Source organism: Mobula hypostoma, chromosome 6 (genome assembly GCF_963921235.1).
Source record: "Mobula hypostoma chromosome 6, sMobHyp1.1, whole genome shotgun sequence".
NCBI classification, from domain to species: Eukaryota; Metazoa; Chordata; class Chondrichthyes; order Myliobatiformes; family Myliobatidae; genus Mobula; species Mobula hypostoma.
Genome location: NC_086102.1, coordinates 169,061,039 through 169,086,890, shown reverse-complemented (window position 1 = coordinate 169,086,890; position 25,852 = coordinate 169,061,039). Strand labels below are relative to the sequence as shown.

The window sequence follows — 25,852 nt, the reverse complement described above, 5'->3', positions numbered from 1 at the left end:
CGGTATTGTACTTTGAGAGGACCAAGGTAGGACTTGCACAGTAAGCAGCAGAGCACTGAGGATGGAACAAAGGGATCTGGAAGTATAGGTCCATAATTCATTGAAAATGGCGTCACAGGTAAACAGAAAGCTTTTGGCACATTGACCTTCATAAATCAAAGGTCTGAGTACAGGAGTTATGATGCTATGTTGAAGTTGCACAAGATGTTGGTGAGGCCTAACTGGGAGTATAGAGTGCAGTTTTGGTCACCTACCTACAGGAAAGATTGAAATAAGGTAGGTGTACAGAGAAAATTTACAAGGATGTTGCCGGGACTGGAGGACTGATTTATAAGGAAAGATTGAACAGGTTAAAACTATTCCCTAGAACATAGGGATGGAAAGGATAAATGAAAGCATGCTTCTTCCACTGAGGCTGGGTGAGACTACAACCAGAGGTCATGAGTTAAGGGTGAAAGGTGAAATGTTTAAGGGAACACGAGGAGAAATTTCTTCACTCAGAGGATGGTGAGAGTGTGGAATAAACTGCCAATGTAAGTGGTGGATACGTTTTTGATTTCAACATTTAAGAGAAGCTTGGATGGCAGAGGTATACCTGGGTGGTGGTCAGTGGGACTAGGCAATTTAAAATGGTTCAGCACAGACTAGACAGGCTGAAGGGCCTGCTGTTGTGCTGTAGTTTTCTATGACTCTCTGCAAAATACTAACCAGGTTTCAATGGCCTGCACCTCACATTAAAGATTTTCTCACAAACTAATGCAAGTAATGAATGCAGACAAAGAAATTTAAAGACATTCAAAATTATCTGTACAGACTTTGATTAAAAATTACCAGTGCACTATCTGAACCCAACTCTTATATCATTAAGACTACAGATTTAAGTGGGCTACAATACAGACTTCAAGGAGATAATGATTATTAATTTTTCACATTGCAAGGAAACCAAATAGGTTAACAACAAATTAATTGAAGGCCAAGAAAAAGACAGTAATAACACGGACATGCAGATTTCAGTAGTGTGTAAGTGAGACTCAGTGTGGGGTAAAAATTCATTCTCAGTCATTTCCTAAACACCTGATGTGTTGCACGTGCACAATGTACTCTGCTTCCAAAATTCCTTTCCCATGACATCAATGCAAGAAAATTTTCACCAATCATGGCAGATATTACTGTTTATCTCTTGCTGTTAAAGAGGAATTTCCATCACTTCATAGTGTCCATGCTTAATTTAAGGTAAAACAGATCACAGCAATTGCTCCAATTAGTTGTACAGGCAGTGATTCTAACACTTTCCAGCATCATAACATGATAGAAGTGAGAGCAACATGAGTGCAGAAGTACACAAACTGTGTTTCAAGATTTCCTATTTATCCATATGCTTTCTGTTTTTTCAAAAGGATCAATAACCGCAGTTTTGAAGTGGAGAAGAATGCTTCCTGGCAATTAACAATCGATGATGACAACTAGCATGTGGTTCAGGCTATACTGGGAGGTTAGGAATCAAAAGATAATGGGTGTGATAAAACAGAAGCAGCTACCTTGGTAAAGATGGCAGAGTCAATAAAATGCTCTGCTCTTATCTGCTCAGTGTCATTAGCAATCAAAAGTTTTACAAAAGTAAAATAGCATTTGACAAATTTGAGTTCTTTGAGGGTATGTAAACGAACAAGGTAGATACTGAAAACCAGTACTTAACTTTCCAAATGGTCACTGCACAAAATAAGGGGTAACAGATTAGCACAATGTGACATTGGCTAATTGACAAAGTGCAAGAATAAATAGGTAATTTCAAAACTGCTGAAGTATTACAGAAGCAGTATAGGAGTCCCACCTATTTATAATTTATATTTATCTTTCAGATAAAGGGACCAAATGTATTATATTCAAGTTTGCTAAGTAATAATTCTTTTCAACTCCCACTTTCATTGAAGTTTCAATGGACTCACTCCACTGATTGAGTCCGGTTCTTTCTTGCGTTATATATGTTGGAAGTAGCTAGTGTTTCAAAAATAATAGTTTATATATTTATAAGACACATCACATTGCATATTGAGCAAGAGGTAGAAACAAGTAGAAGATTGTTGCAAGATGGCGCTGGAGCAAGGCAACTTATGGCAAGCTTTTCTCTACAGATCTAATCACTATTATTGTTCTAATCTTTTCAATGCATATATAATAATTTGATTGTAATAATTAAACAGTATGCAAGACAAGCTTCTCACTGTATCTTGGTACATGTGACAATAATAACCCGATACAAGGCTAGGTGAAAATGCAAGATCAATAATTTAAGTCAGCTATTTCAACATTCTGTTCTTCTATTTCCCCCTCTTCAAATTTCATTCATTGCTCATAGTTAAATTCCACCCCCCAAAAAAATCTCCCTTAGACATGCTTGTTATTCACAAGTGTTTAACACTTCACTTCCAATCTACACTATTTGTTTGTATCATTTTGCAGTATTTTTCACAATAATATCCTAATATGGGCAAATTATTTATGATATTTAGTATCCTAAAATTAACTTCACAGGTACTAGGACTTGCAGTACAGAAAAGCATTTTTGTGATAATCTCCATACAACTAATTAGGAACATGCTAATTTTTCCCCATCAGTTTTCACAATCCATCACTAAAAATGTTATGTACACAGAACCACAACTTTAAAACCTATTGCTTGAGCTTAATCTTGCTCTTTTGGAGAGAACCTTATTGTAACTAACTTTATTTTGCCCAAGCTAATAGTTTAAGTGTTATCAAAAACAATTAGCTCTTGCAATAACTTGGTGGGGGGGGGGGGGGAAGGAGAGAAAGAGAATATGTGTTTTTCATGATTGAAATGAAAATTTGAGAAAGGATTTTAATCTAATACCATCACAAATAAGAGAAAATCTGCAGATGATGGAAATCCAAGCAACACACACAAAATGCAGGAGGAGCTCAGCACACCAGGCAGCATCTATGGAAAAGAGTACAGTCGATGTTTCGGGCCGAGATCCTTCTGCTGGAGGGTCTCTGCCCGAAACATGAACTGTACTCTTTTCCATGTGTATGTTGCTTAAACTAATACGACATTGTTTTTATTCTGGACTATAATGAAAACAAATTACTCATCTGCCCACAATGCAATATACTTACCAATACATGCCAGACGTTTTCGTTAGCTCCCTCAAAACTGCAGAAACGAATACTAACTCCAAGCAAGCCTTGACCTCCCCACATGTTGCTTGGAGTAACTGTTGTTTCTCTCAATTTGAGTGTCTTACTGCTGTAGACAACCATTTTAATTGGTTTTTCCACATTAGTCTTTAAAAGATCTTTGAGAGTATCATTATCTTGATTCTAAAATCAAAATAAAAGATATCTTAAAAACTTGGATAGTGATTTTTAACTCTGGTAAAATACTTCACAAATTAGCCCTTGCTCATTAAGGCTAAATCTCACACAAACCAAGTCTTTTATCAGAGAATCTGCCTGACTGCCAGTACACCATCTGGATACATGGCAACCAGCCCAAATGTTTTCATATACAAAAAAGCTAATCAACACTGGACACTATCTGGACAGTGAGTGAATTAAAGGAATCCAATTCATATCATTAGGTTGTACTTGATTCCAAGTGCCAATGCATTTAATAAACTGCTTCTTGCACCTATAAGAACCTGCCAGCCTGTGGAATGGTTTCTATTTTTGTCAAGATCCATTTGGAAACATACAAATTGGGTTAATGGTCCCCAAAACATCATCAGTGACCTCCTTGACTAATATTAGTAAGAACATCTGCTGCAGCCCAGGGGCAGGGCACAGTGAAGGTGAATCCATTGATTTCCATGGAGGAGAATACCTGTGAGGAACTTATTTAGAAAATTTCTATTTTGTTTTAAATTGAGTTTAAGATATGTGTCATTGTACTAATTTTGAAATAAAGTAACAATTTGAATTTGTTTCTGAATGGGGACAAAGTGGCCATTAAAAAATGCAGGACATAAAATAACATATTTTGCTGATATATTAACTATTTGGTTTATTGATTTCCTGATATAATCTAAAAAAATCAATTTGATTAGGCATTTGAAGCCTAATAATTTATTTGTTTAAGTTTCTAAATTTATTGGTTTGGTATTAAAATAAAGCAGAATGTCTAAACTAAAATTTTCTAGACATGAAATGTATCGGCTTAAACAAGCCAATGCCCAGGTAATGTTCTGTATTTGGATATGGGCTGATAAGTGGCAAATACCAAGTAATGACCACAAGGGAGAACATTCTATTTATATTTAATGGAATTACTTTTGCAAGTCCCTCATCATCTGTAACCTTGAGGTTACTTGTGACCGGAAATTCAATTAGATCAGTAAGATGAATTCTGTGGAGCAGGTGTCTGTGACAAGTGACTCACCTAATGCTCCACAAAATTGTTTCACCACTTGCAAGGCACAGGTCTGGAACATGATGAAATTATTTCTACTTGCCTGAAGGAGATCTACTCAATGAAGATCAACACTATCCAGGACAAAGTAGCTGCTTGATTGGCTCCCATTCTACCATCAATTCCATGGGGTTGCAGAGTATCACATAACAAAATGTATTGCAGTTTCTCTGACCAATGCTACCAAATCTGCAACCTGTACTGTCAAGGATAACAGCAGTAAACACATGGGAACAGTACTTTGCTTAGACTCTCATCCTACTTTGAAAATATAATTGCTACTCTTTCAATTTGCTGGGTACATATCCTGGAACTCTGATATATGGAGTATCTCCAGAAAAACAGCAGTAATTCAAGAAATTGGGGCAAAGTACCCAGATTCCTAAAGAATGAGAGAATAATTCACAAAAACTATTTTCTAACATGGCAAGATTAAAAATACCGTACAATTAATCATTATTTCTCTTATACATGAAGCCCATAACTTAATCTTCAACTAATATTTTGTACAATTTATTTAATACAGTTCATTCAACTCTTGACAAAATATATTGGCTTAAAAATGAGAACAGCAAATTAAGTTCAGAGGCACAACTTCGACTCAGTCTTTAATGAGAAACTCTTACCAATCGAGTATTGCCAATGGAAACAACAAAATCAAAAAAAGGCTCCAATCCAGCTCTGTGGCCTGGGGAATTTTCTTGAACCTGAAAGTACAAGATAAAAAACTTAAAAAAAAATTATTCTGGTTTCGTGCTCCCATGTCAGGACACAATATTTCAACATCATGGATGGAAAAATCACATCAGTCAGCAGCTAAATACAAAGAATGCTTGCACAAATTGATTCTTGTTTGTAGGAGAATGTTTAGATGAGCTGAACTAGAGCCAAGACAATAGCTGGCCTAATCCCAGTGCACTTTGCAGTTAAACACTAGTAGATTTGAGCAACTACAGGATACAATTATCTTTCAAGTGGCAAGAATCTCAGACGAATAGAGGTTTGCAGAGTGTCATGATCAAGATTAGTCCTCAGAAATCAGCTTCACTCCAGCTTCTTACTCAGCCCAACTCCTAAGCAGGAGATCATATTTCAGCTATACAAAACTGGTCAGATTACATTTAGATTACTATTGGTCCTGATAGCAATGATTTTATGGGGAGATTGGGAATGTAAAACACTGAATTCCTGAATATGGAGAAAATTATTGTTCAGCCAGCATCTATGAAGAAAATTTAACAATATAGGTTGACATCTATGATGTAAATGGAAAAGATAGTTATCTGGAATTGATAACATTCAGGTCAAGACTTGAACTTGAAAGTAGTGCTGGAGAATGAGCAAAGGAATATCAGAAACAGTAAGAAAAGCCTATAAGGGGACAATGCGCATGGAAGACAGCAAAGCCCAAAGTGTAAGAAATGAGTGCAGCAGAGAGGAATGAACTGGAGAGAAAGTGAAAAATTAATAGCAATGAAGTTCCAAGAAGTTTTGAAAATAAATCAACAAAATAGCTTTAACAGATGTCACACATTTTTAAATAAGAAAGTTGCAGTGTCAAAAGGAACTCAAGTTGAAGTACTACACCACTAAAACATTTTAGATGTAGGTGGCAGTTCTCTGCCCAATAATACATCTTCCTTATAGTGCACAAGATCAAAAATCACAAAGTTACAAATTAGCTTCACTACTTACCAGAACATCCTGACAGTATTCATCACTACAGATTTGTCAAGGAGTATGCTAATATGTGAGAAACATGTGAAAAGTTGCTTCATATTTAAGCATCCAACTTTTCAGTTTGAGCTACAGAAGTACTCAGCACCATGTTTAAATCTACAAATTATGTTATGATCAGCTGCAAAATGTAACTAAAGAAAATATTATATACTTCTCCGTCAGTTGAAATGTCTGACTACTCAGATGCCAGTAACAACATGATACATACACAGAAAAACTTTTATTTGCTGACCCAAGCATAGGAGAATTGAATACTTAATCAGTATCAACCTCAAACAGAGTGACTTGCATCACAGCAAATATTGTAAAGTAAAACTCCACTCCAACAGTTTGATTGGGTGAGCAGTCTCCAAATCTGCAGTCAAAAAACTTACCTGCTTTTTGGTTGTACATTAATTTGTAAGTATGCTTTTGCCTGCTAAATCTCAATAAGACCAAATGTACAATCTTAAATAATCCTGAAACAGTAATCCATCTGTTAATGTTAAATATAAAGCAATGCATTTTGAAAACATTCTCCCAGGTAAAAACACTGATAAAATCCTGAGAATGCACCTACAAGTAAAGATGTATTGTTTTAATGATTGAATTTCAGCTTAAATTTGAAAAGCAGTAAACACACTAAATTTGAAAACAATGTGATCAAAATCCCAGACATCAATACTGATAACCGTAAAAATATTTCAAGCAAATTGGGCTGTAAACCTTCTACAAAGTCATGTTACACTGCAAGTGGAAAAAATGGAAACTTGTTGGCTTGCTGTTTTGCATAATTAAGAGTTGATGAAAAAATGCAATACAAACTCAAAGTCCACAGTAGTGTAAAGAGGTGGTCAATACTGTTCCATTGCTTATGTTGAGTTAGGATTGTGCAGGTTGGTTCAAGAACCTAACGGTTGTAGGAAAGTTGGTGTTGTGGGACTTCCTTCCCAAAAGTAGTAACAGGAGGACATGACCCATATGGCAGGGATCCTCAATGATAAATGCAGCACCTCCTGTAAATGGTAACAATGGTGGGGAGGGCTGTGTTCATAATAGACAAAGATGTGCCACAACTCTCTGCAGCCTCTTGCTGTGTGTTGGAAATGCCATACCACGCCATGATGCAACCAGTCAGGATATTTTCAACAATGCACCTCTAATAGTTAAGAGTATTGGTGATATGTCAAATCTCCTTAAACTTCCAAGAACGTAGAGGCATGCCTTCTTCATAATTGCATCAATGTGATGGGCCCAGGGCAGATCACCTGAGATGTTTAACACCCAGGAACTTAAAGTTGCTTACCTTCTTCACCTCTGACCCACCAATGATAACCGATTAGTGGTCGCCCAACTTGCCCTTGGTGAGAGGGGAAGAAATTTAAAGATGTGCAGGACAAATCTTTTACACAGAGAATGGCAGCTACCTGGAATGGCCTACAGAGTTAATGACAGAAGCAGATATGAAAGCAGAGTTTAATAGACTTTTAGATAACATGAATAGGCAAAGAATGGAAAGCTATGGTTCACTTGCAGGCAGAGGAGAGTTAAGTTAATTTAGCATGGTATTCAGCACAGACATCATAGATGGACGGGCTATAACTATCATTATAATACAAGTACGCTGGTGGTTTCCATCTACAATAAAATCTTGCCAACAACTTCCACCTTTATAAATAACAAAGTATTTGCAAACAAACTGAAAGATCCAGACTGATCTAGTGAAGATGAGGTTAAAAGAATAACAAAATTTTAGGCCAAAGCTTTGGTGAATTATTTAACATATAATTATCCAATGTGTCAGGAAAACTAAGGAGCTGATTGATTTCAGGAGGATGAAACTGGAGGTCCATCATTGGAAGATCAGAGATGGAGAGGGTCAGTACATTTATACTCCTCTGTGTTATCATTTCAGAGGATTTGTTAGGGCTCAGCATGCAAGTGCCTTGTTGAAGAAAATACGGCAGTACCTCTACCTCCTTAGAAGTTTGCAAAGATTCAGCATGACATCAAAAGCTTTAACAAACTTCTACAGATGTTTGGTGGAGAGTGTATTGACTGGTTGCATCACCAATGCCCTTGAATGGGAAGTCCTACAAAAAGTAGTGGATATGGTCCAGTCCTAATCACAGATAAAACCCTCTCCATCATAGAGTACACGGCTACATGGAACGCTGTCGCAGGAAATCAGCATCCATCAAGGACCCCTACCACCCAGGCCATGCTCTCTTCTTGCTGTTGCCATCAGGAAGACGGCACAGCCTCAGGACCCACACCACCTGGTTCAGGAACAGTTATTACCCAATACCAATATATTATATTAAGGGACAATAAATATAGTTAAGCTTTCGATGAGGATTATGAAAGAAGTTTTCCTACAGTCCATAATCAAACAGATAATGTGCATAAAGGCTGCTTATGAAAACAAATTCCACACAAAAACCAAAATAAAAATGCAGAGCAAGATGTTTCACCTTGACAATGCAAGGAGGAAGAGCATTAAATAAGAACACTGCAGAAGATTTCACTGAACATACAATTTTGATCAACAATTCAAGGACACTAAATTGAGGGCCAACTGCTCTTTAAATTAAGACCAAACCTGGGCCAATGCTCATCTAAAATGTTATCACCTAGTCTTCATTTATTCCTATAGTGACAAAGCTACATCAATGTTGAATTAGGAATCAAACATTACTTGAGACAATGGATCCTGCATTTCTCAGTAGATAAACTTTTATGTTATGGAAGCAAATGAGAAAATTCAAAAAAATTCTCACCAGAATAATTAGTAAGGCAAAATTATAATACATGAGGTCCTACCGATAGTGCTGGAAAAGGAGTACCAAATTTTGGACAAAAAAATTGCAGAAAAGTAATGCTTACTTTTTATTAATTAAGATAATTGACCCAAGTCTGTTGACATAGTTGTTTCTTTTTTTTTGGGGGGGGGGAAGAAAGAGTAAAGAAACAAAAACATGTCTGTGGAGTGTTTTTTTTGCCTCAATACACCCACACCTCAGTAAACTAATCCAGAAACTTGATTTGTTTGTTTGATTTAGAGTCTGCTGCAGGACCAAGCTAGTCTGAGGTCTAGGATTAGGCGGTAGTGAACTGGACAAGATAGAGGACAGCGATCTGAAAAGTGGGAACAGGTCAGGTTCAGCCTACTGGATATCCAGAATTATTACCTTATCAGGATCCATAGAATCCCAGAATATACAATTTAATCACTTGCTAAATGGTAGTTAAAAAATGGAAAATGCTAAAACAGGTATCCACTCGAAAGCTGGAAGTCACTAGACAAATACATGGTCTGCATTCACACAGGTATCATTGAACACCGACAGTGAAAGATTTTTGAAAATCTAGAATTCAAGTTCCTATCTATACAAACAATCCACATAACAGTTCCTCCTCTCGAGCATACCGTACAAACCTCACGCCTTCAGATATACATAGCACTTTATCCATATTGGAAGAGTTTAGGTACAACCATAATGAAGATTTGGGGAGAGTGAAATTACTTTTGAAAGCAAATGCCTTTGAAATTCAGTCAGATATTAACGGTAAATCTTACCTGCACTTGATCAAGAAAATCTGCACATCTGAACCATAGAAAGATTTTATAGAGAGTAGACATACTTAACTAACCAGGTGAAGTTGTTACAACATGGATGGCATACTGGATTATGACAGGTTACACATTCCATCTGATAAATCTGATGACTTGGAATTCTAATTTACATTATACAGTAGTTAAATTAACAATTAACGTACAATTAACCAAGGTTGGTTAAATTATCACATTGCAGTCCGTAACTTTTTTTTGCAGATAGCAATGATTGCTGATAGCTTTTGTTGCGTATAATCTGACAATTTAAGTCTGTATATGTGCATTTCTCCCTTGATTTGAATTCATGTTTAAAATCTACACAAATTTAACTGTGCGCTAACAGCTTTTCAATTTGATAACAATTTGCATTTATATAGTACATTTAACATCAAGCTATTTCATATGCTTGAGAGAAATAAAAATTAAGGCATATGAGGTAATCAAAATATTCCAGGCTAGAGGCAAGTATTAGTGAAGGTTTAATGTGAAAACAGCAACGAAGGGGTGATAGAGTGGGATGTAGACACTGAAAATGTAGCTAAAGGGGGTGGGCTGGTGGGATGGAACTCAAACCAGAGGGCATGGGAGCTACAGGATTGAAGAAACTGAATATAGGTTAATCCCATGAAGGATTTAAACAAAAAAAAAATTGAATTTAAGGAACTGGGAGATAGTCTTAACTGTAGCAATGAGAAGATTTGGAGGGGGTAAAAAACAAAAAATGTATATAATGGGGAATGGATTTTATATTGAAATATGGTGAAACCATCAGCACATACCGTTACTGAATTACAAAACTGAGAGCAGCTTCCAGAACAACATGCCCAATGTTCCTTGTTGGGGAGTAAGGGAAAGGGATTCAAGTGATTAGGCATGCGAGGAGAAGAGATTAGGGAGTCACGACTTTGTCATTGTGTGTGGGGAAAATACTTGCCCCAGATTCGCACTTACTCCTCCTAGAATGCCTTCCACTCTTCTCACAGAAACCTCTGCTCAATCTATTAACACAACATTGTTTGGTCATGTAATTGCTCTGGTCTCCCACTGACTACTGTGTACCACTTTATGTGGTACTGGGTAAAGAGGTAGTGCTTCGATTCCTTACTGATTTTATTTGATACCACTTTATATTTATGATTTTTGGTTCTAGCATCCACCATGAAAAATCAAGTGCAGGGTGAGTTGCTACAATGACAACAGCAAAAGCATTCTGGATCCCCCAATACCCCTCTTCTCCTCACGTTCTTATTACCTCCCTCCTCCTCCCCTTTCTCTCATGATCCACTGTTCTCTATGATTCCTTCTTCTTCAGCCCTTTACTGTTTCCACCTATCACATTCCAGCTTGTTACTGCATCCCCCTCCCCCCCACCCTCACATGACTTCACCTTTCACCTTGTACTCTTTCCTCTCCCCCCTCCTTCTTACCCCTTCCATACCAGTCCTGAAGAAGTGCCTTGGCCCAGAACATTGACTCTTCATTCCTTTCCATAGATGCTGCCAACCTGCTGAGTTCTTAGGCATTTTGTGTGTTGGTAAAACATATACAACAGGCTGCTGTTTATCGATTACAGTTCGGTATTTAAAACTATCATCCCTTCGGTATTAATCAACAAGCTTTAAAACCTGGGGCTCTGCACCTCCCTTTGCAACTGGATCCTTGACCATGGGAGACCACAGTGGTGTCACAACCTCACACTGAATGCCAGCAAGATCCAGCAATTGATTGTGGACTTCCCCAAGGGGAAACTGGGAGAACACACACTAGTCCTTTGAGGGAAGAAGCTGTTCTTAAAATTCTGTGCGAGTCTGAGTTAATGGTGGTAAGAGTAAGCAACTTTAAATTCCTGGGTGTCAAAATCTCCAAAGATTGATCCTGGGCCCAACACACTGATGCATTCACAAAGTAGGCACACTTTGTTAGACTTTAAGGAAATTTGGTACGTCACCAAAGACTCTTGCAATTTCTGTAGATCAGGGACTTTTATGCCATGGACCCCTACCATTAATGGAGAGGTCCATGGACCTCAGGTTGGGAACCCTTGTGGTAGATGTATGGAGGAGAGTATTCTGACTGATTGCATCACAGCCTGGTATGGAGGCTCCAATGCACAGAATTACAAGAATCTACAGTCTCAGCTAGCTCCATCATGGGCATAACCTATACACCATTGAGGACATCTTCAAGATGCGTTGCCTCACGAAGGGGGCATCAATCACAAATATTCCACAATAACCAAGACACGCCTTTTTCCTCAATGCTACCATTGGGGAAGTGATACAGAAGTGGGACTACCCACACACAATTTAGGAACAGTTTCTTCCTTTCCACCTTCAGATTTGCATTATTTTGTAATTTATAGTCATTTTGTCTTTGCACTGTACTGCTGCAGCAGAAAAAAAAATTTCACAACATACAAGTTAGTGATAATAAACCTGATTCTGATCCAAAGTTCACATGCAGAGATTGCACATACAGCCTTCTGAGTAAGAGGCAAGCCTACTGCAACAAATAATACAGTAATGGGAAGAACACAACTTGTTCCGATGTATCATTGCGACTTGTGTTGTCAATATACCTAATTTCTGTGTCATGCGAGATTGATATTTCTCCCAATATATATACATTTATTCTAACAATTTTCTCCAATACCTCCCATTTCTTAATACTTCAACTGGAGTAGACTGCCAAAGAACACAGCAGGACTAACAATATCTTTATGAACATTTCTCACAAGTGTATATCCATAATCATGACAATCAGGTGGGGATCTGTGCCCAATTGTTTTATCACTCTCCTTGAGAGTGGTTTAACCAACCACAATATCTCCCTCCTGTATAATTCTACCGAAAATATAAAGGTTTTTCATTCGAAAGTTTCAGTAGTAAACTATGCTCTAAAACAGTCATATAAAAGTTTGCACCCCAAAGTATTTTCCTCCCAATTCTTAGATGTTAGCTTTGTTGATATGCAGATATGCCACAAATTGCTCCTGTAAGTTTAAATACAGCACCTTTGATCCCAAACAATTCCATGCTCAATAGGATTTCATCAATATTTTATTGAAGTATTTGCATTTAATTCATCTTAATGTGTCAAAAATTCAATGTATAATCATTTTTAACTATTTTGAAGTATACATAAGCAGGCCACGAACTTTAATTCACAATGGTCGATATTAAGATGCCTATTTCAACAATGTTAAAATTCATATTCCCTATATTTTGATGTTGGATGCATACTTTGTGCTACCACTGATCTTTTATTTTTTCAGCTGCCTACAGATTCAATTGCACCTCCTGCAGGCTTATTGTAATTACATAAAGTTAAAACATTATTTTCAATACCCATTTTCAGAAGTGGAAAATTGGAAGGCTTGGATAAAAGTTGGGTCAGAACAGCTATCAGTCTACTAACGATGAATCAAAAGAAATGCATGAGCAAGTATATTTCAAAGAGTAAAGTAGGCGGGAGGGGACACCGAACGGAAGAGACAGCAGAGAAAGGGAGGAATACATAATAAGGGCAACAATTTTAAACGCAATGCCTAGCAGAGTTTATGTAGTTCAGTGAGGAGAGGGGAATCACAGCTTAACACTGAACAAGAATATTCCATAGGTTAGAGATTTTGAACCATAGATGGAGAATAGACCATGGCAAGCCAATTACAACAATGCTTTTTGTAATAATTAAGTCTTAAGGAGTCTAGGATTCTGGCAGGAGAGAGGTAAGGGCAGTGCCACCACAAGTCTTTATGTTGAAGATATGGAACATCCGTTTCTCTTTCAGCAATTCTCCCCGTCCCTCCTATTCCAGTTACCTTCTCAGCTCTTCTCTATCCCCGCTCATCACCTCCTTCGGTTCCCCTCTGCCTTTCCATTCTTCCATGGTCCACTATCCTCTCCTACTTGATTCCTCCTCCTTCAACCCTTCATCTCTTCCACCTCTCCCAGCTTCTTACTTCACCCCACCCATCTGTCTTACCTATCACCTACCAGCTTGTATCCTTCCCCTTCCCCCCTCCTGTTATTCGAGCTTCTGCCCTCTTCCTTTTCAGTCTTGGTCCAAAACGTCAACTGTTTATTTCCCCTCTATAGATGCTGCTTGACTTGCCGAGTTCCTCCAGCATTGTGTATGAGTTGCTCAGGATCTCTAGCATTTGCAGAATCTCTTGTATTTATGGTCCAGTTTGCTAGCATTCAAAATAATCAATTGTTCTTTGATCTTGTGATACATCTCCTGCAGCATGCCCTGGCTTTAATTTTAAAGGCAGCACACAAGAAACATTGCTGTATGAATTCTTTCAAAGAAAGTTAGGTAGAGAAGTGATTTGTAGTCATTGATATGAGGGATGTCAATGCTTCTGAAATGGAACACTTTTATATATGGCATTAGTCATCATCAGTAAGGTTAAGCAGTCAGATGCACCTCTATTTATCCTTCTGTTTTCCTGAATTCTCTCCTCAAATACCCTTTCTCTTGATAAATTAGGGAATCTCAATCTTCAAACAGGGGCACCATTGGAGAAAATTCTGAATTAATCATATAAAATATTCAGAGAAAACAACAACATTTTAATTTATTTTGTTCTTCTCTATGCAGTTAAATTATTCATGCATTTGTTGCCTCTCTGTTTAAACTCTTCCAGCTTTAGAGCAACATCACAACACCCCTAATTATCACTCAGGTATTTTACCTGGCTTACATCTGAGGCCAAGCATCCAGAACTCAATCAAGAATACCCTCCCAAAAATCACCAGATTCCCAAGAAATGTTTTCCTTCAAACTTAAGCAGCTCCTTAAAACTTCCCTTTTTGACAATATCTATATTTTGATGCCAATGAAACATACAAAAAATTCAACATTAAACATAAAATACTGTAGATGTAATTAAATATTCAGAAAGAGCTGACCATACCACTGTCAACATTGTGTGTTCAGATAATCAGCAATAAGTGTAGGGGACTACAACCTATTGAGAGGCCTGGATAGAGTGGATGTGGTGTGAGAAGTGCTTCCAGTGCTGCCTAGGACTAGAGAGCATCGTTCAGAATAAAAACATATTCTTTAGCAGAGAAATGAAGAATTTCATTGTAGTGAATCATTGTTATAGGTGGCTGTTGAAGCCATGTCGTTTGGAACAATTAAATTGGAGGTTGATAGGTTCTTGATTAGTAAGAGCATCAAAGTTATGGGGAAAAGGTAGGAGAATGGGTTGACAAGGAATAATAAAACAAGCCACAATTGAACGTCAGAGCAGACTTTATGGGCAAATGGCATAATTCTGTAATGACTTATAGGACTTATAAAACAAAGGTAACTAAAGTCATTTTCTTACAATAATGTCCTTGTCATCAAAACTGCACAAAAACTGAATCAATAAACAAGTTCAAGAAACTGCTTAATTTATCCCTTTTTAAATGATGCTCGGCAACAGGTCAGTGTTAAGATGGACTGAAATACCAACCTTCCATAGATGGACATAACAAGTGAATGGTATACCAATGCAGTAATATATTACAAGCACCTGAAGTGGTCATCAACCCAATGCTATTTCTGGCTGTCAGCTGATATTATTTAAGTTTCTTTAAACTATTGCATGGTGTGACTTCTTTATGTTGAGTCTTCAATTTGTGTCATCTGTGATTTATACTCTTTCATGAAACAAAACAAATGGATAAACAGAAAAAAGCTTCATTTTCTAAATGGAAATAATGAGGATTTTCTTTCATTGTAAACGTAGAATTACTAATGTTAGATTTAGGATCTGGAGAATAACTACATAAGCTGTTAACATGGCCTGTATTATTAAGTACAAAGATTAAGATCTTGAAAATTTAAGCAATAATAGCTGTTGTTAATTTTCTAAACTTAAATTATAGACTATACATTGCAAACCAGACAAAAGTAGATGGTATATATCAAAAAGTTTGATATATTGCAATAAGCATTGATACTCCCATATCAAATAACCAATGTTCAACCAACTATGCACATGCAATGAGAATATATCCATTCTGGTGGTGTTTTTCAGGCCCTTTGAGTGATCAGGCTCTTTGCTGTCTCTGAGGTCACTCTGAACGAAGTGTGCAGCCTCGAGGCCAAGAAGCCTGGAGACAGGGCAGAAGCACAGACTGATTCCACTTCTTGCTGATCTCACCGATTGAAGCACCAAGGAAGATTGACATCATCAAGGCGAGTGCAGAAGGCAAGAGGGTGTTCAGCACTATCTACCAGCCGCTCGCTTGCTGCTGCCGCTAGAGGAAGGAGTCTGTGTGATGGTCCCTCCCTCTCACTCACTGCACCCAAAGGTCCCTGCACTTGAATGGTCTCTCTCTCCCTCGCAAAGCTGTTGGAGGATGGTGCCGGAGTCCTGGTTCTCGAGCAAGATTGAACAGATGCTGTTTGTGGATTGAGCTCTGTAGTTCACATTATGATGTGTTTCTGGCCACTCTTTTTTTGTTGTTGTTTTGACGATTTTGAATCAGGGCAGCCTGCAGATAACGAACACTGAGCTGAATAAATATGCCTTTCAACTTTGTGTTTTATACTGTGTTTATCATCTCTTTTTGTTGCCATTTGCGCAATTTGTTTTCTTTTTGTGCGTGGGGGAGGTTTGATCTTTATTCTTTGAACAGGTTCAATGGTTTTCTTTGTTTCATGGTTGTCTGTGGAGAAGACGAATCTCAGGATTGTATACTGCATGGGTACTTGAAAATAAATGTACTTTGAATCTTGAATCTTTGATTAAAATACTATACAGATACACTGCACATACAGAGGTTATATTTATACATTTACACTACCTGACATCGATACACAAAAATGGTCAAATCACATTCCTTTGCTCATCGTTACAGATATAGTGAAATAACTGCAAATCATATAGGCACATCAACAACTTCGAAATATTATACTGTTGCAAAAGGATCAAATTAAATCAGGAATAAAAACAAAATGCTGGAGATATACAGCACATCAGGCAGCATAAAACCAAAGAATATCAGTCTAAAACATTAACTCTTGTTGCTGCCTGACTTACTTAGTATCTCAAGTATTTCTTGTTTTAGTTCAGATTACCAGCATCTGTAGTTTGTGCAATTAAATAAGAACTTTGATGAAAAGGAATTTTGAGGATTTTAATCCATGTGCACACTGAAAAAAAATCAGAAAGGCAAAGGACTTGAGGATTTTCAGGTTATGTTCTTACAACAGCACACTTGGGAGTGGATTATACAAGACCTGACATTGAACCAAAAAGGATTAATTAATGACTTTAGAGTTAAGGTACCACATAGTGTGAAGTGATCATGATGGGTTTCAATTTTATATTAAGTTTGAACAAGTTAGGGTGCAAAAGCAGTATCTTAAACATAAATGAAGGTACTTATAAAAACATGAAAGCAAAGCTGGCTAAATAAGCTAGTCAATTAGGTTAAGGGACCCGTCATTCCAGTTGCAGTAGTAGACATTTAAGAGTACCTTGCAAGATACAGAGTATCTACAGTGGCATGCAAAGGTTTGGGCACCCCAAGTCAAAATTTCTGATACTGTGAATAGCTAAGCGAGTAAAAGATGAACTGATTTCCAAAAGGCATAAAGTTAAAGATGACACATTTCTTTAATATTTTAAGCAAGAAAACTTTTTTATTTCCATGTTTTACAGTTACAAAATAACAAAAAAGGATCCTGCATGGCAGTACTTAGTAACACCCGCTTTGGCAAGTATCACAGCTTGGAAGTGCTTTTTGTAGCCAGATAAGAGTCTTTCAATTCTTATTTGGGGGACTTTCGCCCATTTTTCTTGCAAAAGGCTTCTAGTTAACCATATAACAATTCTGTGAGATTCTTGGGCTGTCTTGGTTCAAAGAAACATCTAAACAAGCCTGATGCATTTTGGAAACAAGTCCTATGGACTGAACTTAAAATAGAACTTTTTGGCCGGAATGAGCAAAGGTATGTTTGGAGAAAAAAGGGTGCAGAATTTCATGAAAAGAACACCTCTCCAATTGTTAAGCACAGGGGTGGATCGATCATGCTTTGGGCTTGTGTTGCAGCCAGTGGCACGGGGAACATTTACTGGTAGAGGGAAGAATGAATTCCATTAAATACCAGCAAATTCTGGAAGCAAACGTCACACTGTCTGTAAAAAAGCCGAAGATGAAAAGAGCATGGTTTCTACAACAGGATAATGATCCTAAACACACCTCAAAATCCACGATGGACTACCTCAAGAGGCGCAAGCTGAAGGTTTTGCCATGGCCCTCACAGTCCCCTGACCTAAACATCATCGAAAATCTGTGGTTAGACCTCAAAAAAAGCACTGCATGCAAGACAGCCCAAGAATCTTACAGCACTAAAGCATTTTGCAAGGAAGAATGGGCAAAAATCCCTCAAACAAGAATTGAAAGACTCTTAGCTGGCTACAAAAAGCATTTACAAGCTGTGATACTTGCCAAAGGGGGTGTTACTAAGTACTGCCATGCAGGGTGCCCAAACTTTTGCTTCGGGCCCTTTTCCTTTTTTGTTATTTTGTAACTGTAAAAGATGGAAATAAAAAAGTTTTCTTGCTTAAAATATTAAAATGTGTCATCTTTAACTTTATGCCTTTTGGAAATCAGTTCATCTTTTACTCGCTTAGCTATTCACAGTAACAGAAATTTTGTCCAGGGGTGCCCAAACTTTTGCATGCCACTGTATATTGTCAATGAGGAACTGTTGATGCTTTGGGTTAAACCCAGTATCAGAACTAACAGTGGTGAGGAAAAATGGGCATTATCTAGAAAGAGACTGGTAACACAAGGGTCAGAGGTGATTGGTGAACCACAGAGGGGTGAAGGATGCTATGCCAATGAAGGTAAGTAAGGGCAGGGAATGATGGATAATAGGTGGAGGCAGATAGAGCTAGTGTGGGGGGAGTGAAGGATGGAAGAATAGGGTGTTAAGCAAGAACACAAAAGCTACTAGTGCTAGAATCTGATACGCAAGGAAGTTGATGATGGAAACCATTAGGAGAGGAGGGAAGACCAGATGAAACATGAACCAGATTGTGTGGGTAGAAAGTGAATGAACCCAGAAGGGAAGGGGTATGAAGCTGTAGGAACAAGAAGTGGGAGGACTGGAGGCAGATTGTTGGAAAACAGAGGTGCAGACTACCTTAGAAAATTCAGTACAAATAGCAATGGGTTCCAAACTACCCAAGTGGAACAAGGTATTGTCCCTCTTGTTCGTATTGGCCTTACCCTAGCAGTGAAGAAGGCCAAGTATGGACAAGGCGATTTGGAATTGGAAAGGGGAATTGAAATGGCATGCAACAGGAAACAAAGAATGGCCGCTGCAGGCAAAGCTTGGTACTCTGCAAATCAGTCACCTTGTCTGTCCTTGCCTTGCCGTTGTAAAGGCCACATCTTTGCCTCACCTGGAAGGGCTGTTTAGGTCCTATAGCAAATGAGCCTGGGGAATTTGTAACAGAAAATAACAAATGGTGAATGAGCTTAACATGCATTTTTCATCAGACTTCACTGTAGACGATATAAATAACATCACCAAAAGAGCTGAATGTTACAAACATCACACAAGTGATTGGGCATGCTGATGAATCTGCAGACTAATGCGTCTACACACCCTGGTGAACTTAACCTTAGGATCATAAGTAGTCCATGTAATGGCTATGTACTGGATTTAATTTTCAAAATTCCCAAAATTTAGGGAACACTTCAAATTTGAAAATGGTTAATTATAAGTTACAAGGAGAGAAAGCAAGAAACCGGAGTCAAATCAGCTTAAAAACCATGATTGGGTTAACATTAGCTATTAAAGATGTTATAGCAAGGCACTTACAAAAGTTAAAGGCAAGTTAACATGGATTGTGAAAGGGGTGTGATTTTGATCATCATGTGGAAGCTAATACAGTCGGCCCTCCTTATCCATGAGGGATTGGTTCCAAGACTCCCCACGGATACCAAAAAACATGGATGCTCAAGTCCCTTATTTAACCTATCTCAGTGCGGGTGGACTTTAGGACCCAGGGCAGCACAGGACCCACCGCCCTCAGTGCTTCTGTTCCGTTGACTTATAATACCTAATACAATGTAAAAGCTATGTAGATAGTTGTTATACTGTATTGTTTAGGGAATAATGACAAGAAAAAAAGTCTCTACATGTTCAGTACAGACACAACTATCGTAGCTCTTCTGGGAATGCTGATGCTGCCTTGGCATCAGCCGATGCCAATTCTCCCGTGATCTTTAAGTTCTTGAGGCTGTAGCACTTTACATAGCAAGCCATCCCTAGCACTAACACTTCCACGAATTTCAGCTTCTTTCTGCTTTATTGTACGAATGCTGGATTCGTTCTTACCGACGTTACGGCTCACTTCTGAATGCGACACGCCACTTTTCAAAAGATCTAATATTTCTAATTTGTCAGCGAGAGAGAGCACGTTATGCTCCCTCTTGCTTTGACCATGTAATTGCTTCTTAGGAGCAATTTTTTCACAGAAACAAAGTAGCGAACGAATAAGATGCAAGGTGAACAATGCTCGAACAACGAGTGCTGGAGAGAGAACTTCCAGGTTTTCCCAATTCGCGGTTGATTGAATTCGCACATATGGAACTCGCGGATAAGAAAGGCCGACCGTATACTGGTTTGGATAGAAAACTGACAAGTCTAAAATAGTGGTCGCCAACCAGTCAATCGCGACCGACTGGCCGATACTCGAGACTTTCCCAGTAGATCCCGAAAAAAAAATATGAAAAATGCACACTGGGCAGAAAAGACCGGAAGCAAACCCCCCACCAAACCCAGAAACAACCTCTCCCGACAAACAATTCTCTGCAGTGGGAGCACCGCTACATCACTATTGTCCTAATCGGCATCAATCTATCTTTATAATGCTCACATTACAACACTTTTCCCCCTTTAAATTCCAATGTTCCCCAAATGTAAAAGAACTGGGAAACAAAAAACAGTGGTGTCATTAGCTTGCGTACCTCTGAAACGTATATTAGTGTCTCAGTAACAGTTTACCAATACAAAACACCTGAAAAATGTGGCAGTTTCAACATTCAGTCTAACAAAGGAAACCATCCATTCAAATATTCAGTCTGTCAGGAGGTTTGCGAGGGAACTGTGCTGCAACAGATGAAAATTATTAAATCTAAGTACAGGAGCTGTCTTACTGACAGACACCTCACAGACTGTCTCAAACTGGCTGTATGTAGTTATGAGCCAAATTTCAGGGAACTAGCAGAAAGTATTCAGCCCCAGTCATCACACTGAGTGCAACAGTCAATTTATATTCATTTATTTTTCGTGTTGAAATAAAATTAAATAATGAAACTTAGAATTAAAGGTGTTGTAATGGGAGCATTATAAAAATAAGCAATACCAATTAAGATAATAGTAACATAGCAACACTCCTGCTACGGAAAGCCGCCTGCAAAGAGAGACTGCTTCTGGGGCTGTGGGGCTCCACTTCTGGTCTCTTCTACCTGGTGCGCATGCGTGTGTCTAAACGATTTAGTAGGTTGATCTTGTCTTTCACTAAGACCGAGGTAGGGGATCTTGGGCTTAAAAAGGTTGGCAACCACTAGTCTAAAAGATAACAATTGGCATAAATGATTCTTTTTCAAGCTGGCAAAAAAGTGACAAGTTGTGCGCCTAAGCCACTGGGGTTTCAGCATGTTAGTCATGTATTTAAGTTGTAAAACTAAAGGAACCAAAGAACACAAAAAAGTAGGAGCAGGAATTCCACCAAGCCTCTCAAGCCTGCCTTGTCATTCAACATGATTGTGCTGATCTATGCTGGCATCAACTCCTCTGCATGACAATTCTCCATAAACCTCAATTCCTTTATTTTTCAAATACTTATCCAATTCCATCTTAACTACAGTCAATCATCTGGCCCCAGCATCCTCTGAGACTGAGGTTTAGATTCACTACCCTCATGCGAAACAACTTCTATGCATCTCGGAGCAGACTCTAAGTATTACTTCACAGCTGCATTCCCTTGTTGAGACACTCCATAAGTGAAATCATCTCAACATTGCCCCATAAAGATCCCTCAGATTTTGTGTGTGAAAGCGGTCACTTCTTCTAAACTCCAAAAAAAAAATACAGATCCAAACTGCTTAGCCTCTCTTGATAGGGCAACTACCTCAGCCCAGGAATTAGGAGACCAGGCTTTTATGCAAGCTCTTTTAAGCTTTTCACAAATACACTAGATCTACATATTCCACTTCAAAGATTTGCCTGTCACAAAACCTTGATGACTAGGTTTAATTATATCCAGCTATTCTAAATAATTATTTTCCCTTTTAGTTTTGACTCTAACACCTTGCCATTATAACACATTAATCTGGCCTATAATTCCTTTTTGAAGAGGAGAGTCACATCAGCTGTCTTCCAATTTTCTGGAATTTAGCAAGTTTTGAAAACTTTCAACCAGTGGGTCCACCAACTCTGCAGCCATCTCATTTAAAATCCTTGTAAGATGGCCCCAATAATTTGTCTGCCTTTAGCTTTACAGTTAATCCATAATGACCAGTAGCTTTACAAGTCCCTCCACATTATTTGAAATTAGTCCATCTGTTATGTTAGGGATATTTGCCATGTTCTTCACATGGAAGATTGATGAAATCACTGATCTGATTTCTGTTACCAATTCATTGAGGGTCCCACACGGAACTTGGCTACCTTTCTATTTGTATACCACCAGAAACTTTGTTTGTTTGATATAATATGCAAGTTACCTCAAAACTTCAGAAAAGGATTGGTTGCTACATTTGATTACACAAAGTGGAAAGCAGAGGATGAAGTCAAGAGAATAAAAAGGTTAAACAAATAAGCCAAGAGCTAACAGATGTCAGAAATTGAGAAATTACAATGGTGAGAAATCACCAAGTCCTGAAATGCAGGGAGTTACCTAGCACATAACGTGCAAAAGCAAATGTAATTTGTAATTAGGAAAGCTTACAAAATTGCACTGTGTATTACAGGAGGAAAGGATGTTGTACTTCTACAACAGAAGCATCAGGATAACATCTGGAGCACTATGTACACTATCACTAAGGTATATCTACATTACAAGAGATCTACTATAAAGAAAAAGCTGCTTATGTTACTGAAAGATTGGATCAGACAGTTTGCATTAAATGAGAGAGGAGTTTATTGAAGAGCATTAGATCCTGAGGAGCACTGGAGCAAAAGGTATTTGTAGGAAAATCTAGAATGAGGCACCTGTTTAAAGGCAAATGTTTGCCCACTTCAGAAAGATCAGGTTAATTTTTCTTGAGGTTAATGAGTCTTTGGAATTCTTCCTCAAAAGTTGGTGGAAGTAGATTTCGTAGTTAGATAATTTCTTAGGAAGCATGAAGATGAAACGATACCATGAGTAACAGGGACATTAAATGTGTGATCATCTTGTCGAATGTCAGAGAAAGTCTGAAGAACCCAACTGCCAGCATCTGCTTGCAATTCGAATATTCAAACCAAACCCAGTGTGAATTTACAATCTGCAATGGAAGAGCAAACCCCTAATTTGCCTAAGTCGTCAAAATTTAAAGCAAATAACTTTAGTTTCAAATCTAAACACACTAAACCCTATTGCAATTGTAGGGGGGGAGGGAGACTCGAACTTCTAATCATCTGTATGTAGCTACGTGGAGAAACGTGTAACAGGCAGGTCGGACACTTATTGTCATGTGTTTTCGTTGAATTCTCCAATCCGTCAGCTAACAATTCAGACACAATCCTCTCCGAACTCTCACTGGAAGTCACTGCATCAGCCCGAGAGCGGGAAGATAGGAGCAGGCCGCAGCCGAGACCCGGACCTTGCGTACGGACCGAAAACAGCAACTCAACACTGCGGGCGAGCACGCAAGACGTCGAATGAAATCGCTTTTATGAAAAGCAGCTACATACTCGGAGGACATGGTATCCCTCGCTGCCTCCGCCGGGTATTTCCACACTTTGCGAGCCCCCCATTACTGGCTGTGCTCAGTCTGCAGCGTCGCCCAAGGAAGCGGCTCCAGCGACTCGCTTTTACGTGGCAACCGAGGCATTCTGGGAACAGACACGTCAATGCTCTGGAAGGGCCTGCGAGGAGCATGCGCAAACCTGCTCCCGCTCCTCGGCTACCTCATTCATGGCAGTAACATTAGTACCTGGGGCAATCTCATTGAACACCTCGCAGGTCCGGGAGTAGCAGTTAGACACATTTATTATCGAACTGCGTATATATCACCATACAAAATCCTGAAATTCATTTTCTCGCGGTCAATCACAGTAGAACAGTAGAATCAATGTAAGACTGCACCTGACAATAACCAAAATGCAAAATAAAATACAACAAACTGTGCAAATACAAAAAGAAAGAGAAGAAATAAATAATAATAATAACAACAAAATGAGCAATAAAACTCCAGAAAATGAGATGAAGTGTGCTTGAAGACAAGTCCATGAGTGTGGGGTGGGAAGAGTTCAATGATGGGACAAGGGAAGTCGAGTGAAGTTATCCCCTTTGTTTCAAGTTCTGAGGGATAATAACAGCTCCTGAACCTGGTGGTGCAGGTCCTGCGGCTCCTCTACCTTCTTCCTGATGGCAGTAGCAAGAAGAGAACATGGCCTGGATGGTGGGGGTACTTGATGATGGAGGATGCTTTCCTGTGACTGCACTCTGTGATGATGTGCTCAGTGATGGGAAGGGCTTTATTCCTGATGAAATGGGCCATATCTACAAACTTTTGCAGGCTATTCTGTCAAGGGCATTGGTGTTTCCATACCAGGCTGTGGTGCAACCAGTTAATATATTATTCTCTTCACCACACATCTGTAGGAGTAACACACACTCAATGCTGGAGGAACTGAGAAGGACAGGTGGCCTCTATGGAAAAGAGTAAACAGTCGACATTCCAGGCTGAGACCCCTCTTCAGGACTCATGGTCCAAAATGTTGACTGTTTACTCTTTTCCATAGCTGCTGCCCGGCCTGCTGAGTTCCTCCAGCATTTTTGTGTGTGTTACTTTGATTTCCTCCATCTGCTGATGTTCTCCTGTTGGTGACATATCTATAGAAGTCTGTCAAGGTTTTAGATGACTTGCTGAATCTTCACAAACTTCTAAGAAAGTAGAGGCACTGGCATGCTGTCTTGTAATGACACTTACGTGCTTGAACCAGAACAGATCCTCAGAAATGATAACAGAGGATTTTTAAAGTTGCTGACCCTCTCCACCCTGATCCCCTGTTGTGTATTTAATATTTCAGTAGTACTTGAGTAATTCTGTAGATATATTGTTTGATTAAGCTTTCTTGTTTGGTTAAATAATTCATTATGGGTTATATGTCAAAATAAGTGAATTTCATATGTCATAGCACTATTACGAGATACGAGTGCCTCACTTAAAGTAATCATCAAGTTAGGTAAGAGCAGCAATCATTACCAGTGTCCAGGAAGAGGAGTTTGAGCTGCCTCAACAACTATCACCCAGTAGCATGCTCATCTAGAGTACTGAAGTGCTTCAAGAGACAAAGACCAGGATCTACTGCAATTCCCCACAATAGGTCTAAAGCAGACACAATCTTACTTGCATTCCACTCTGCTTTGGAGTACCTAGCCACCAGCAAAACGTATATCAGGCTGCAGTTAATCAGTTACCGCCTGGCATTCAGCAACTTTCTCAGCCTGGCCCTCTATACCTCCCTCTGCAATACTGATTGGAGATATCATCTCCCCTTTACTGACAATCAACACAGGTGCACCTCAAGGATACATGCTTTGTCCACTGCTCGACTCTTTCTACACCCACGACTGTGTGGCAACGCAGAGTTCCAAAGACAATTATACATAACCACTGTCATTGTTAAACTCTCAATTGGCAATGAGGAGGCATACTGAAATGAGGTGGATCGGCTCGTCGAGAGGTCGCAACAACCTCACACTCAACGTCAGCAAGACCGAGGAGTTGGTTGTGGACTTCTGAAAGGGGAAGTTAGGAGGACACACAGCAGTCCTCATTGAGGGGTCAGCAGTGGAAAGGGTGAGCTTTATGTTCCTGGGTGTCAGTCACTATGTCAGAGGATCTGGCCTG

At 38.9% G+C, this 25,852-nt stretch overlaps 1 protein-coding gene across 1 annotated transcript in view; it reads right to left on the bottom strand.

Annotated features, from left to right (window-relative positions):
* The window catches only part of gorasp2 (golgi reassembly stacking protein 2), a 39,146-nt gene extending 15,320 nt beyond the window's left edge, over positions 1-23,826 (bottom strand). Inside the window, exons 1-3 of the mRNA XM_063052224.1 lie at positions 23,688-23,826; positions 5,056-5,136; positions 3,139-3,342 (exon numbers count right to left, since the gene is read on the bottom strand). Of these exons, the coding sequence (XP_062908294.1) occupies positions 3,139-3,342; positions 5,056-5,136; positions 23,688-23,750 (348 nt within the window). The 5' untranslated portion in view covers positions 23,751-23,826. The remainder of the gene's footprint in view (positions 1-3,138; positions 3,343-5,055; positions 5,137-23,687) is intronic.
* Positions 23,827-25,852: the final 2,026 nt, after the last annotated feature.